The sequence below is a fragment of the Oncorhynchus tshawytscha genome, linkage group LG21 (assembly GCF_018296145.1).
Source record: "Oncorhynchus tshawytscha isolate Ot180627B linkage group LG21, Otsh_v2.0, whole genome shotgun sequence".
Taxonomy (NCBI): Eukaryota; Metazoa; Chordata; class Actinopteri; order Salmoniformes; family Salmonidae; genus Oncorhynchus; species Oncorhynchus tshawytscha.
In genome coordinates this window covers 17,099,113-17,113,843 of record NC_056449.1, presented here as the reverse complement: position 1 = coordinate 17,113,843, position 14,731 = coordinate 17,099,113, and the positions used below count along the sequence as shown (strand labels likewise).

The 14,731-nt window shown below is 40.2% G+C and overlaps 1 protein-coding gene across 3 annotated transcripts in view; it reads right to left on the bottom strand.

Annotated features, from left to right (window-relative positions):
- Positions 1-8,661: 8,661 nt before the first annotated feature.
- LOC112221043 (pituitary homeobox 2) overlaps positions 8,662-14,731 on the bottom strand; it is a 63,374-nt gene continuing 57,304 nt past the window's right edge. For 2 of the 3 annotated variants that reach the window (XM_024383109.2, XM_024383108.2), the window contains exons 3-4: positions 11,097-11,299; positions 8,662-9,840 (exon numbers count right to left, since the gene is read on the bottom strand). In XM_024383109.2, coding sequence (XP_024238877.1) covers positions 9,277-9,840; positions 11,097-11,299 — 767 coding nt within the window. In that variant the 3' untranslated portion in view covers positions 8,662-9,276. Of the gene's footprint in view, positions 9,841-11,096; positions 11,300-12,010; positions 12,626-14,731 lie in introns of those variants that run through there. The other variant, XM_024383107.2, reaches the window with a different exon arrangement.

Here is a 14,731-nt window from a genome sequence, read left to right as displayed (position 1 = left end):
TCAATCTAGGTAAGATTGCATTTTGTTTTTAAAGCAGTACCTAGGTTGGCTTCTGGGGGCCTCAAGACAGTGAAGTGATTGTGTCTGAGTGTCTCAGCTGAAATGAGGGCCGTATTGGGTTATCTTGTCATTTCTCTCACCATTTAATTGACAGGAATAACATTAAAGGCAAACTCAAGCATTGCCAACATTATATATATAATGATTTTATTTTTTACAGTTGCTTAAAACAAGTAATTATATATTATATATATACACTTTAACTCTTAAGATGTCAACTGCTAATTTTCAGATTTACACCACATAGTCCAGTGAAATGGCTGTGTTTATCTGTTGCTGCCAAGTCATGATTTCCCTGGGGGTTAGCCTTGCAATAACCAAGTGGTGAAACACATAGCCCTCTATATTTAAATGTTTCAGGTACACCACGATAGGTGTTTGTCCTCATGTGTCTGTTTTTCAGCATAAAGTACTCCGTAGCCACTTAGTGTGGACACCAGGTGAGACCACACACACACAATAACAGTCGCTCTCCTTCACTTCATCCCTCTCCCCCTTCTCCCTAAATCCTCTAGGTTAAATCAGCTGTTTTGGTAAACCCCTCTCGTTTCAGAAGAAAGTTCTTTGTTTCTGGCTATTTTGAGCCTGTAATCAAACCCACAAATGCTGATGCTCCAGATACTCAACTAGTCTAAAGAGGGCCAGTTTTCTTGCTTCTTTAATCAGAACAACAGTTTTCAGCTGTGCTAACATAATTGCAAAAGGGTTTTCTTTTTTTACCCCCTTTGCTCCCCAATTTAGTGGTATCCAATTGTTAGTAGTTACTATCTTGTCTCATCGCTACAACTCCTGTACAGGCTCGGGAGAGACGAAGGTCGAAAGCCATGCGTCCCCCGAAACACAACCCAACCAAGCCGCACTGCTTCTTAACATAGCACGCATCCAACGCGGAAGCCAGCCACACCAATGTGTTGGAGGAAACACCGTACACCTGGCGACCCGGTTAGCATGCACTGCGCCCGGCCCGCCACAGGAGTCGCTAGTGCGCGATGAGACAAGGATATCCCTACCGGCCAAACCATCCCTAACCCGGACGACGCTAGGCCAATTGTGCTTCGCCCCATGGACCTCCCAGTAGGGGCCGGCTGCAACAGAGCCTGGGCGCGAACCCAGAGTCTCTGGTGGCACTAGACCACTGCGCCACCCGGGAAGCCCGCAAAAGGGTTTTCTAATGATCAATTAGCCTTTTAAAATTATAAACTTGGTTTAGCTAACACAATGTGCTATTGGAACACAAGCGTGATGGTTGCTGATAATGGGCCACTGTACGCCTATGTAGATATTTCATTAAAAATCAGACGTTTCCAGCTACAATAGTCATTTACAACATTAACAATGTCTAAATTGTATTTCTGATCAATTTTATGTTATTTTAATGGATAAACAAATTTGCTTTTCTTTCAAAAACAAGGACGTTTCTAAGTGACCCCAAACTTTTGAACAGTAGTGTATACACAGTGGCAAGAAAAAGTATGTGAACCCTTTGGAATTACCTGGATTTCTGCATAAATTGGTCATCGAATTGGATCTGATCTCCATCTAAGTCACAACAATAGACAAACATAGTGTGCTTAAACTAATAACACACAAATGATTGTATTTTTCTTGTCTATATTGAATACATAATTTAAACATTCCCAGTGTAGGTTGGAAACCCCTAGGCTAAAGACTTCTCCAAAAGCTAATTGGAGTCAGGAGTCAGCTCACCTGGAGTCCAATCAATGAGAAGAGATTGGAGATGTTGGTTAGAGCTGCCTTGCCTTATAAAAAACACTCACAAAATTTGATTTTGCTTTTCACAAGAAGCATTGCCTGATGTGAACCATGCCTCGAAGAAAAGAGATCTCAGAAGACCTAAGATTAAGAATCGTTGACTTGCATAAACCTGAAAAGGGTTACAAAAGTATCTCTAAAAGCCTTTATGTTCATCAGTCCACAGTAAGACAAATTGTCTATAAATGGAGAAAGTTCAGCACTGTTGCTACTCTCCCTAGGAGTGGCTGTTCTGCAAAGACGACTGCAAGAGCACAGCGCAGAATGCTCAATGAGGTTAAGACGAATCCTAGCGTGTCAGCTAAAGACTTACAGAAATCACTGGAACAAGCTAACGTCTCTGTTGACGAGTCTACAATATTTAAAAGACTAAACAAGAATGGTATTCATGGGAGGACACCACGGGAGAATCCACTGCTGTCCAACAAAAATATTGCTGCACATCTGAAGTTTGCAAAAGTGCACCGGAATCTTCCACAGCGCTACTGGCAAAATATTCTGTGGACAGATGAAACTACAGTTGAGTTGTTTGGAAGGAACATACAACACTATGTGTGGAGAAAAAAAGGCACATCACGCCAACATCAAAACCTCATCCCAACTATAAAGTATGGTGGAGGGAGCATCATGGTTTGGGGCTGCTTTTCTCCTTCAGGGCCTGAACAGCTTTCTATCATCGACGGGAAAATTAATTCCCAAGTTTATCATGACATTTTGTAGGAGAATTTTAGGCTGTCTGCCAATTGAAGCTCAACAGAAGTTTGGTGATGCAACAGGACTACGACCCAAAACACAGAAGTAAACCAACAACAGAATGGCTTCAACAGAAGAAAATATGCCTTCTGGAGTGGCCCAGTCAGAGTCCTGACCTCAACCCGAATGAGATGCTGTGGCATGACCTCAAGAGTGCAGTTCACACCAGACATCCCAAGAATATCAGATCAAATGTTATGCAGAAATCCAGGTATTTCCAAAGGGTTCACATACTTTTTCTTGCCATTGTATATATTTATTTTATGTATTTTTTGCTATAAAATGTGCCTTTTAGGAAATGTATCCTCCTACATAAGGTCAAACTTTAACCAGCATGAAAGTATGTTCTGTATCAGAATAGTTGTCAGAGACTCTTGGTGGCTGACAGTAGGGGGTAGAGGTAATAGCCATTTAGAATGTTATAGGAGGTGACGGCAGAAAGGAAAACATTGAGAAGCGATTGACGCCGTTTGGCCTGACGGCAGACTTACAGTGTAAACTAAAGGTGTCTGAACATGATGACTCACATGAGGGGGAGACTCAGGTTAACATGAAGGGACATGAAGAGGAAGATATTGGTAGTTGCAGTAGGTGGGGTGATTAGTGGATAATATGGCTCTGTGTTTGAGATCGTTTTTTTTTTTTAGGAATACCTCAAAAGGCACTATGAATGTGCTTATAATGTCTCTATATAGGGCAGCCAACAGAGACACAACAGACATATGGCATATTCAGTAAATTATAATGAATTAATGTCTTTTGCGTTTAAAAACCCCTCACGCTGTGAAGCACAGAAAGCTGCTTTAGGGAAGGACGGCTCATAATAATGGCCGGAACGGAGCAAATGGAATGGCAGTTAATATCACGAGCCAGTTCTCCCCAATTAAGGTGCCACCAACCTCCGGTGCTGTAAAGGCATAACTTGTCCCATCCACCACTAATAAACGAATGTTATCCTTTTTCTACTCATCTGAGTTGCTTAAATATGGTATGATTCCTATTGGTTTGGTCTTACCATGTTAGAACATTCCTATGACATGTTAAATAAGGCTTTCTGACTCCCCCCCAGTGAAATGGATCACAGGTCGTACAGCAACTACAGAACATCACACTGACAGAAGAAAAACACAAGGTTGGGGTTAACTTCAGGCTTTAACTCCAAATGTATAAGGTTAGGCATTCACTTAGAATGGTTAAGGTAGGGGATAGGCTTCATCTGCCCATCCGCCATTCCCGCCTACAACACACTCGCAAAACTGAAACCTACTTGAAGGTAAGAGTGCTCACTGTTACCCCTAGTGGCCTGTTTCCACATCATCTCCCGACATCCTCAGACATAGATGGACATTGATTACTGACTTGTATCACAGGTGACCTGGCTGGTCTCAAGTAGGATAGCTGATCTAGGATCAGTTCCCCCCTGTCCATGTAATTGTATTCATTGTGGTCATAAGGCACTCCTGCTCTAAGACGCTTGATACATGGTCCCATGTCACCCAAAAGACACACAGTGCACATTCCTAATAGGCTATTACCTCCCATTCCAATACATTTCTAGAAGACTACTAGAAAACTGAATAGTCAATTTAACACCACATGGTTGAAGGCAAGTCTGTTAGGAAACACAAGACTGTTTATTTATCTACTGAATCCATCCTCGGATCATATTATTTTTCTATTCAAGGCACATTAGGGCCATGGTACTGATCCTTTGAACACACTCAAGGGTGAAGCCAACATGCTCAATGTGTAGCAATCGATTTGGAGACAAAACATCAGAGTTTTTTTCTGCATCCTTTAATATAACTTCACAGAGCAGGAAGTGTGTGAGTCATGAAATTTGCCCTGGTTTTCTGCTTTCACACGCTCCAGCCGACCGGCCAGCCAGCAGCCCACGGAAACAGGACGAGAGGAGCTAGAGCTGTCCGAGTCTCACACACTTACATGCTCCCAGGCTTCACAGCACAAGCAGAAGCATATACACACACAGGCATACACAGGTGCACACACACACATAGGTGTGCACACATGCAAACATATATACACACACACACACAACAAGTGACTTTAGAACCCCTTTATTGTAAGGTTCTTACTTGTGTAATGTACAATTATTTACCACAAACAGGTTTAACAGATGTTTTATGCAAAAATGTGTTCCCACTGTAATTACACTGTCTATGCAACTACCATGTAACATGTATAGGTATTTTTCTTTCTTTCTTCATACAAACAAAGACAAGGTGACGTATACACTTAGCTATGGAAGACACCTTTGTCTGAGAGGGAATAATATAATTGTATTTCATCTTGTTATGGAGGGCCTCCGTGTGTGTGTGTGGGGGGGGTGGTTTAGAATGTGTGAGGTCAGCTCATCTGACCTCTAGCAGCGACCCCTATGCTATGATTGGTCAGAAGCCCCCCACTGACCCAGAGTGGTATGGCCAATGTGTATGTGTGTGGATTCTTGTGCTTGTGTGTGTGAGAGGCGAATAATTGGAATTGATAAGCATGAACGAGTTTGTCTGAGATTATTCAATGTGTATTCCTACTATCCAGCCAATGCAAGAGGGCTTGCCATTCTCTTTGATATTTCACTGATTATGACAATACCAATTTGCCTTGTACAGCATAATGCAATCAAATCATCAAAAGGAAGAGGTGTACATTTCCCAGGCTGAATGGGATTTGCGTTTAGGCAACGCCTCTAATGTAGGCCTGCTCAATAGTTATTTGTTTATGGCTAGCCAATTTAACGCATGAGAATGTTGAATCTGACAAAAAAAAGTAGGCATATTCTTCTCAAATAATGTCGTCAATTCCGCCATTGACAAGCCAGCCTACAATGCAACAGTGTTGAAAGTGTTAATAAATTGGTAGCTTTTGAAATACTATAATTCAACTTAACACATTGGTAAAACAAAGGATGAAAATATAAATAGTTGTTTCGATAGTTAAGACCTAATTCACCCCGTTCCCAATTCAAACGAGAAGAAACTCCATGATTCTATTGAATAATCGCCCGCCATAACCGCTTGGCGCCCACATGAAAAAATGCATTTCTATTTTGAAAACATTAATTTTTTCATTTGCATAAGATTGTTAATGTATTATATATAATAACCCACTAAGATGACCAAACCTGTGCCTGATTTGGTTGATATTTGAATACAAAATGATTTGAATAGGAAATTGCTCATGCATTTTTATCAATTTGTGCACCCGTGTATCTGAAATGAAAAATTGCAAGGGCATGTCGAGCACATTTTGCACAGAACAGAAAGACCTAAACAAGTTGACGTGCATAACAAAGTCGTTGGAAAATAGCTTTCAGAAGATCGGAGTTGCATGTAATTGGTGTGTGTAATTGGACAACAAATAGACAACATATTGGCAAAATGTCTCACATGTTTGGCACACCATGACATGAATATTGAGAGCTTGTTAATTATTTAGATTAGAAGTAACGAGTCATGCACGGATGTGTGCTCTCACTTGCTTAATTTGAATTCCCCGGGGTGGGATAGAGGTGATAGGGTCTCTGCATTTCCTGTAACTTTTCCTGACAAAATTAGACAACGAATTGAATCAGCATTCACATTATGTTTCGGGATATTTCTATTTCTGTAAAGAGTAAGCTACAATCACAGTGGAAATAAAACAACCAAGCGAGAGAAAAAAACTGCAAAAGGGAAACATCTTCAAAAAGGTAACAAATCGTTGCTTATTCTCTAAAGTCGAAGTAGTTATTAGTCTTATTGGTGCTGTTTGTGGTAGCCTAATAAACTGTGAGGTTTGACTGTACGCTTGTTTATTCCATGTGTAACTCTGTGTTGTTGTTTTTGCTCTATGTTGGCCAGGTCGTATTTGTAAATGAGAACTTGTTCTCAACTAGCATACCTGGTTAAATAAAGGTGAAATTAATTTTTTTTAAATGATTAGGCTATTAGCGAAGAAGGCCCAGCTTAGTGGAGGATAAGCTCTTGAAATAACATTGACTTCATGAAACAAGGAGTTGAGTTTACTTTTGAATGGTTGTTTACATCGCTTTAAAATGAATCTCAATAATGACAGATATCAAACCGAAGCGTTTTTAAAATTATTAAGGACGTTCGTTTTGCAGGAGGTAAAATTGAGCTGCAACCAAATAGATTGCCTTCCTACATTTTTAAAAGCATCATTTTAAATTCAAAAACGTGAAATAATTTGGTCACAAATAAAAATGTTTGAGCAAACCACTTGTGGTCAATTACCAAAAAATAAGCCTGTCAACCCTGTTATATTTTTGCAATTTATTGAAAACATTGAAATATATTTCTTACCGGGTAGTCCATGCTTAACAGAAGGAGAGGTCTGGAGTCTTGGGCTGTTTCTGGGCGAGTGAGATGTCTCCCTGAAGACTTGTCTCTTCAGGCCCTCTGTGCCCAAATGTTGATTGGGATGTGTATTGAGACGCAGACTGCATATTCGCCAGGCTGCAAGATTTATCCTTGTCAGCCTAATATTGCTCCATGTTACCGACTCCATCAAACTCGAGCGGATCTGAAATTCAAAATGTACTGCCTCCAGGTCTTTAGGAAACATTTTTAGGGGCACTCTTTTTATGGAAAAGGTTTGTTTGGTGTAGCCTAGGTGCTCCAGCTTGTGGATGACCAGTATTTCTTTCATGTTATATTTGATGAGCCTCAACGCGCATTAATATGTGCTAATAAAATAGTGATTGACTTTCGCTACAGCACAACTAAATTAGGTCAATTATTGTTTCAAACATTGTATGAGCATAATGAATAACACATTATCAAATGAACAAGGGCTCACCTGAAAATATGAAATAATTCCTCTAGGCCAAATAAACCCCCCTGCACAGTGCATTTGATTTCGAATGGAAGGCTATTTCCCTCGATATCTGCTGAAGGTTGCATTTTCCTTGTTAGCCAATGTGACCAACAGTGGTAACTCTTCCATTTTTCATCAGCGCTGTACAATGATCTCGAGCTCTGCGCTGACATTAGATCACAAGTCTCAGCCTCCTTCGTCCCCGAGCTACATACCTTTCTTTGTTTGTTCAAACTTGTGAATTATATTTTCTCGGTGCCTTGTAGTTGTTTTGATTTTCTATAAACGCATTGGTGCATTTGATAACGGACCACAGCACATAGTAAACAGGACTGTATAGACAAAACTACAATGCCGGAACGAACATGTCAACACAATGCGTAAAAGAAGGTGCATGGGCTCTCTGGAAAAAATAGTAGGCCACATTTAAAAATGTTTAATGTACTATTCAGCCAAGTATAACATTGTTATTATCGTAGTCATAGTTAGCCAATTGTTATTGATATTATGATTGGTGTTATCTTATTGAAAAGACAGATTGTTGTAGATCTGCACAACAAATATAGCAAAAGTGAAAATATTTACAATATGAACATCTACGCCCAGAACACGACGCCATAGGCCTGTCATATAGCCTATATCTCAATAGGCTAGAGAATAGTTTTGCAATAGTTAATCGTTGTGTTTATGAGAGATTTGTAGAACATTGCACAAGTCAAAATAAAAACAAGATGCTAACATTGTATTGGTATTGTTGATTATTTTGTGATATAGAATGTTATGTAAGTCTATAATCACTTTCCACTGCATCAAGAGGCGCATCTTAAACGTCCAGTGCTGCTCATTGTTTGGCTATATATAGCACTCGTGATTATTATGTGTCAGAAGGTAATGAGCTCGGGCCTTTGTTGTGTGGTCCAATTCCAGTTTGTTGATTCCAGTGTTATTTCAAGCACCAGTGATCACTCCGGGTCCTTGGCTAAAAAGCAGACATGTATTCATCAGTTAATCTGGCGGGGCATCTCGCCCTCTCCACCCGTGAATCTCCCTGCGTCTCGATTCATATGTGTATTGGAGAGGGCCATTGTTTTCGCTTTAGATTAGTAGGCCTGGTAGCTAGCATAATCGAACCCCGATAGACACACTGTCATTCCCTGCACTATAGACTCGACAAAACTCACACTAACACTTTGATCAGCACAAAAATCCTCAACAAAACGTTTTGAACAATATATTTACTTCCATTAAATAAAACACAATAGTTTATTTATTTTTTTGTTGAAAAAAAAACGAAACAAAATTCCGTACTAAATAGTATACACAGAGCAAAACCAATTTAATTTCGCAGGAACATTTGATGCGTCTTTTTATACGCAAGATTGCTACTCTAAATCGATATTCACACAGACATTTAATAATAAATTTATAATATGTTAGAAACACACAACTGGTGCGTTTAGTATGTACATTCCCTTGTTTGCAAGCAAAACATTATTCCTTTAGGGTTTTCACATGCTTTGTTACATTTTACCTTGAGAAAACTGGAGAGCAACAGCATTCGCCTCAATAAACTGGAGATGATATTTCGATATATATACAACCTTTCAGTCAATTAACGTCCAAAATTAGAAACCTCAAAATAAACAAGCGTGGAAAGTAAAGTATCATACATTCTCCACTCGCCGGTGTAGAACAAAATACTAATTAGGATAAAAATAAAAATAAAGCCTAATTACTTCCGTTTAAGTTTGAAACTCCATCGCGGGTTTCGGTGGTTTAATATTCTAGTGCCCTTCTGAAAAAAAAGAAGTAGTCTCTCGTTCCTCTGACTGGGGCTCGTGAAATTCTCAGGTATTACACTGGTCTATCCACGGCGTACTGGCACGCGCTCAGATTTGAGCCTGGATTCTGAACACTGGTGTATCCAAAACTCGAGTGCTGCTTGGCTTTCAGTCTCAGGCTTGCCAGACTGGAGTTACAAGTGTCCCTGTACACATAAGGAGGGGTCGGCGGGGCGTACGGGCAGGTTGGCGTGGGAACTCCCGAATTCAGAGAGGGGTTGCTAAGGTTGTTTAAATTATTGAGGCTGTTGAGGCTCGAACCGGGCACGCCAGTAACCGAGGACGGCACCATACTGGAAGTCATGCTCATTGAAGAGATGGAGTTGGGCGGGGAGAACATCGTCTGCGATGACAAAGGGTTGACGTTCATGGAATTGAAAAAAGGGAAGCTTTTGGTGGACAAGGAGGCCGAAGTTAGCCCTTTGGCGGCCCAGTTGTTGTATGTGTAGCTGGGGTACATGTCTTCATAGGGCTGCATAAGTCCATTGAACTGAGGACCGAAGCCGTTCTTGCATAGCTCGGCTTGCTGGTTTCTTTCCCTTTTCCTCCATTTTGCTCGCCGGTTCTTGAACCACACCTATGACAAAGACAAATATGAGTTCAGAATTGAATAATAGGCTATTAATGCAATATGAAGGCGGCCCCATGTGCTTTATTTTATAGCCAACAGGCCAACATAAGAATATTAGGACTTGTTGGCTATCCTGTGCAATTCACAAAAATGTAATTGATGGGTAGCCTAATTGGTCTGCAAGGAACCAGATGTGGTATTCATGTGTGGCCTTCAGGTGTGTCTTAAATCAAAATCAGACATACAACTGTAAATCAATTAAATTAATTTCTCACAAATTACAAATGTCGACCTTACCAATTTGCAAAATAATATAAATATACAACTCAATTATTATTGTTAACACAGGCTATGCCAAAAATCTAGTTATTCTCAAACGTTTAAATAATTTACATAATCCCCCCAAAAAACGATTGTAAAAGCGCAACGCTATTTGTGATAACAATAGTATGTTGAATTTGCAACTCTACCAGGCCTAATTGAGTCACTTTCTCTCGTGCAGAGCAATCTGGGTAGATTCCAATAGAATCCCAATACACATCCATCGTTCCTAACTGTCTTTGGACCATCTTAATGTGGTGTCTGAAGATGTGTATTCCTCCATAGGCGGAGACAAACACGTTAGTAGCTTTAGTTATACAACACGAGAATGACAAACGCAAAATACAAGCTTTGCACCTCATTCAAACGAACATAGTAACAAGATTGGTATCTGTCAGCCATTAATGTCAATAGTTCTAACAGCTAACAAGTTAATTAGCCTGTAATTATGCTTTGTTTTTCTAAAACAACTAATAACAGCCTAATCATCTAGTTATCAGCAATGTCAGATATCTAACAAAACTGTGATATTATAGCCTAAATGTAGTAAATGTGTGAAATTGCTATTTAATACATTTCCATTTTATCCACTGCAGAGATATTGACAGTAAAATCGTACTGTTGTACAGGGAAAAATATACGAGTAAAGTAGGTGGACGGCCTATCATTAGAGATTTTCTAAATAACAATGCATTATAGGCGTAGCCATCTAATGTATGGTATTTTACTATTTTGTGACATTATAACTGAGTCATATCATTGCAAAGAATAACCAGTCATGCAATTTTATTTCCCTAAGACAACATGTTCTGGAGGTGAGTAATTATGCGTGCCCAAATTCCCTGCGTAATAATTGACATCCTTGCCTCGACTCCATATATGAGTGGCACAAATAACCCGAAATTATACACATGAATGGTGTTCGTTCTCAAGGGCCTTACCCTGACGCGGGCCTCTGTGAGGTTGGTCCACACGGCTATCTCCTCTCTTGTAGACATGTCCGGATAGCGATTCCTCTGGAACGTGGCCTCCAGTTCCTGTAGCTGCTGGCTTGTGAAGTGAGTCCTCTGTCGCCGCTGCCGCTTCTTTTTAGAAGGATCATCTGAAGAGTCGTCAGTTTTGCTCTGGACCTTTGAGTCTTTCTCTGTTGAAAGAGTGAACAAAATACTAAATTAGTCATTGTTGGGTCGGTCACAGGCGTGAAGTAGCCTATCCTAGGTGGTATTATAAGAGGTATCCTCATAAAATTGGAACCCATTTTAAAACCTTTGGATCAAATGTTACTCTCATAGTTAAACTACTAATAATGTAACGATTCCTAAAGCATGTAGGCTACATGAAAATGAGTTAAAAAGCCTACAACGTGATTCCAAAACAATGTCAGTATGCACAATGGTAATACTACACAAATGGTATTTAAAAACGTTTCTAGATGTTGTAATTCATCGAATATAGGTTTACATTTAAAAAATGTAATCGTTTTATTACAATTATTACACTTACAAAAATATGCGTGAAGACATGAAACATTTCGAGAAAAATATAACTTCACCGGAGTCAAAGGTGGTTATGAAAGTAACGACAGCGTCACGTTCCCTGACACTTATGACACAAATAGATCAATTACTGGCGCAATCACAATATCTGCATAGTCAAAAAGAGAGTGATCCTCTCTCTGATATTTCCAATACCCAGACTATTTGCATACATAAACTAATAACGTCCTCGGTCTCAAACTGCTTTTGTTGAGAGAGGCTGTAGAGATACATCTTGTTTCCTATCATCAGAAAAAATGGCCATCCATCCTCAAAAATCCATGTGCTGACAGTAGTCTGCACCACGGGATGATTCTTACCTACGGACTCCGGACTGGAGGTGTCTGATACTGTGTGCACCTCTAACCGGTGTTTGGAGTCCACAGACCGCTGCAACGGCTGCAGACTAGAGGCCATTGCTAGTGCCGTGTGGTGCGTGGAGGAGAGTTTAGTCCCGGTTAGGTGGTGGTGGTGATGATGGTCCAAATTCAATGGATCCTTCATAGAGTTCATATGAATAGGATAGCGCGCAAAACTCGCTGTCAGATGCGGATTACGTTCCTTCAGTGCAAGCAAAAAAAGAGAGACGTCCGACGGATAGAGAAAAGGGGGAATCAGTGGTGTTAAGATTCACAGCAACACGTCTCCTCTGGCAAATTAATGTTTAAAAAAAGTTGTTTAAACGGCTTAAAATGTCTTTAGAATAAACCCAGCATTATTCGCGTTGGATGAAAATGCAACGGCGTTTTGATTGAAGGAAGAGCAAATATGTATCTCCGGCTGATACTGTAAACTGTGCGGAGTACCAGAGTGACAAGGGCAGGTAGGTGATATTAGATCCAGAGGCTAGGCACACTACGCCGCTCACTCTTCATTTCAGCTGTTCGCTGCGCTCTGGCTGTCCCACTGTGACTCTCTCCTACACCTTTGACGTCACCGAGAGCCCTCCCATTTGTTATACAGGCCGTCAACGTGGACATGACGGTTTGCCCAGCCAACCGGTGCGCGGAGAAATAAGAGACGACTGCCAATGTGTTTATGCGGGGTAGTGTACGGTGCTTTTTTTCTTTTTTAAAAAGCATGTAAAGAGAGACAGGAGGCACCGTGTAGTGTAGCCTACCCAAGACGAACCGAATGCCCGTTTTGCAGAATTGAACACTAACCCAACTAAGGCAATCATATCTAAAAATCAAGTCAAACGAACAGCATGATGCATTTATTTGGTCAAATTTGGCCTATTCATTGTGTTGCTAATCTTATCTTCTTCCCATTGAAGAAACGAAGCAATAAAGATGACCTGATGAACTGACCTTTCCATTAACAGTCAGCTATCTCTAAGCAAGGCGCACAAGAGCAACGCTACAGTATGTCTATGATGGGGATATGGTGATGCGCTGACCCCATGCAGGGCCCAGTTCACAGAACTGATGTTGTCACTTTCAAGTTGTTGCCCATTTCGGGACTACCAGATAAATGATGACCAGATAAATCAACCACATCAGAAGTAAAGTGACACAATCTAGTCACACATTTATCCTAATTTGTCACCAATTGGGTAAAAGTTAAATGGCCTTGGTTTAGGCAATAAGTAAACATTTCATTCTAGCTCGTCAAAATGACGCAGTTTATCTCGGTCCTTAGCCGATATCCTGTACGTTTGGACCTCTCAGCGCTTCTCAGGGAGTCGACTTGTAGTGGTTTTTAATCTGATAAGACTCATTTGCCTAAGAATTTGGTATAAGGACTTTTAATGACTTAGAGCTGATTTCCCATTGCATTTTCGCTAATTCCCGCAAGATCATGACGCGTAAAAATAAAGTAAACATATGTCCAGTATCCTAGCAGATAAATGGCCTATGCTTGGAGGATATTCTCTAATCGGGCTTTTGACAGCAGTTACATGGGACCACTATACTTCCCCTTAGGCCTTTGTGTTAATGCAAACAGCATTAAAATCTTCATTCATGCAACACTATACACAATAATTTGGAAGAAAACGTTGTCAGTCCCCACAAGTCAGATAATATATTAATGTATAATATATTATTATTTATGAATGCATTGATATTATTAATTAATAATAATAGAAATAATAATAATATCACACAAATTATGAATCATTTGAGTTGCTGTATATTTAGCCATCACGCGTCTTTTCACCCCATTCTCGTAGATATCAGGATATGGGCTACTAATACGTTATTGAGCTAATCCCGTGAAAGCCCTTGATATACACGTTATTTGCACTCTTGTGGGAGAGCTGCCCGCGGACCATGGAGGAAGGTAGCGAGAGCTGTTGAAACCAAGGGTATGATTATTCCTCCATCCTCCCTCCTTATAAAAAATAATTTCGTGTTGTGTGTTTAGCCACCCCACTGTAGGTACATATGTAGCTGGCCGATAATACATGCAATCCTTGACTGAAGATGTGAATTTAGCCTGCATGTCTTCCGGTCATCATTTATTTCTTCAGTTTATTTGAGGATTCTCGGGAATGCCTATCCATGCACCCCTGTCAGGCATATCAGGTGGATTTTATTTGTTTAAATCTCGCTGATATGCGATTAATGTGTGGTTTAATGCTTCATGATCTAAATGGTGACTCATTTTATTTGAACATGACATAGGCCTAAAGCATGCACCTGCAGTCTGCGTGTTGGCGAGTATTGATTTATGTTGACTGATTTATGTCTTTTTTAATAGGCAAAAAAAGGAATACTATTCATTTCAAAAGAAAAAAATGTAAATGGCATAACAGTCCACAGGTTTTGTGTAGGCTATGCAAGTAAGTGATTGCTCAATTATTTTCTGAAAGTAATACTAGACTTGCAGTGGATTATCGGTTTCCTCTTCTGTTTTTACCTTCAGGATGCTTTATCTCTCTTCCGCGGATTACCGCGCGCGATACGCCATAGAGGGCCATTAATTAGTAATTCAGTCAATATAAGGGAGACGACAAGGCTTTTTACATAAGATTAAGGGGACATCAGATTCCCCCATTAGTATATTCCTCCTCACGAATAAGCTTTCATTATACATTT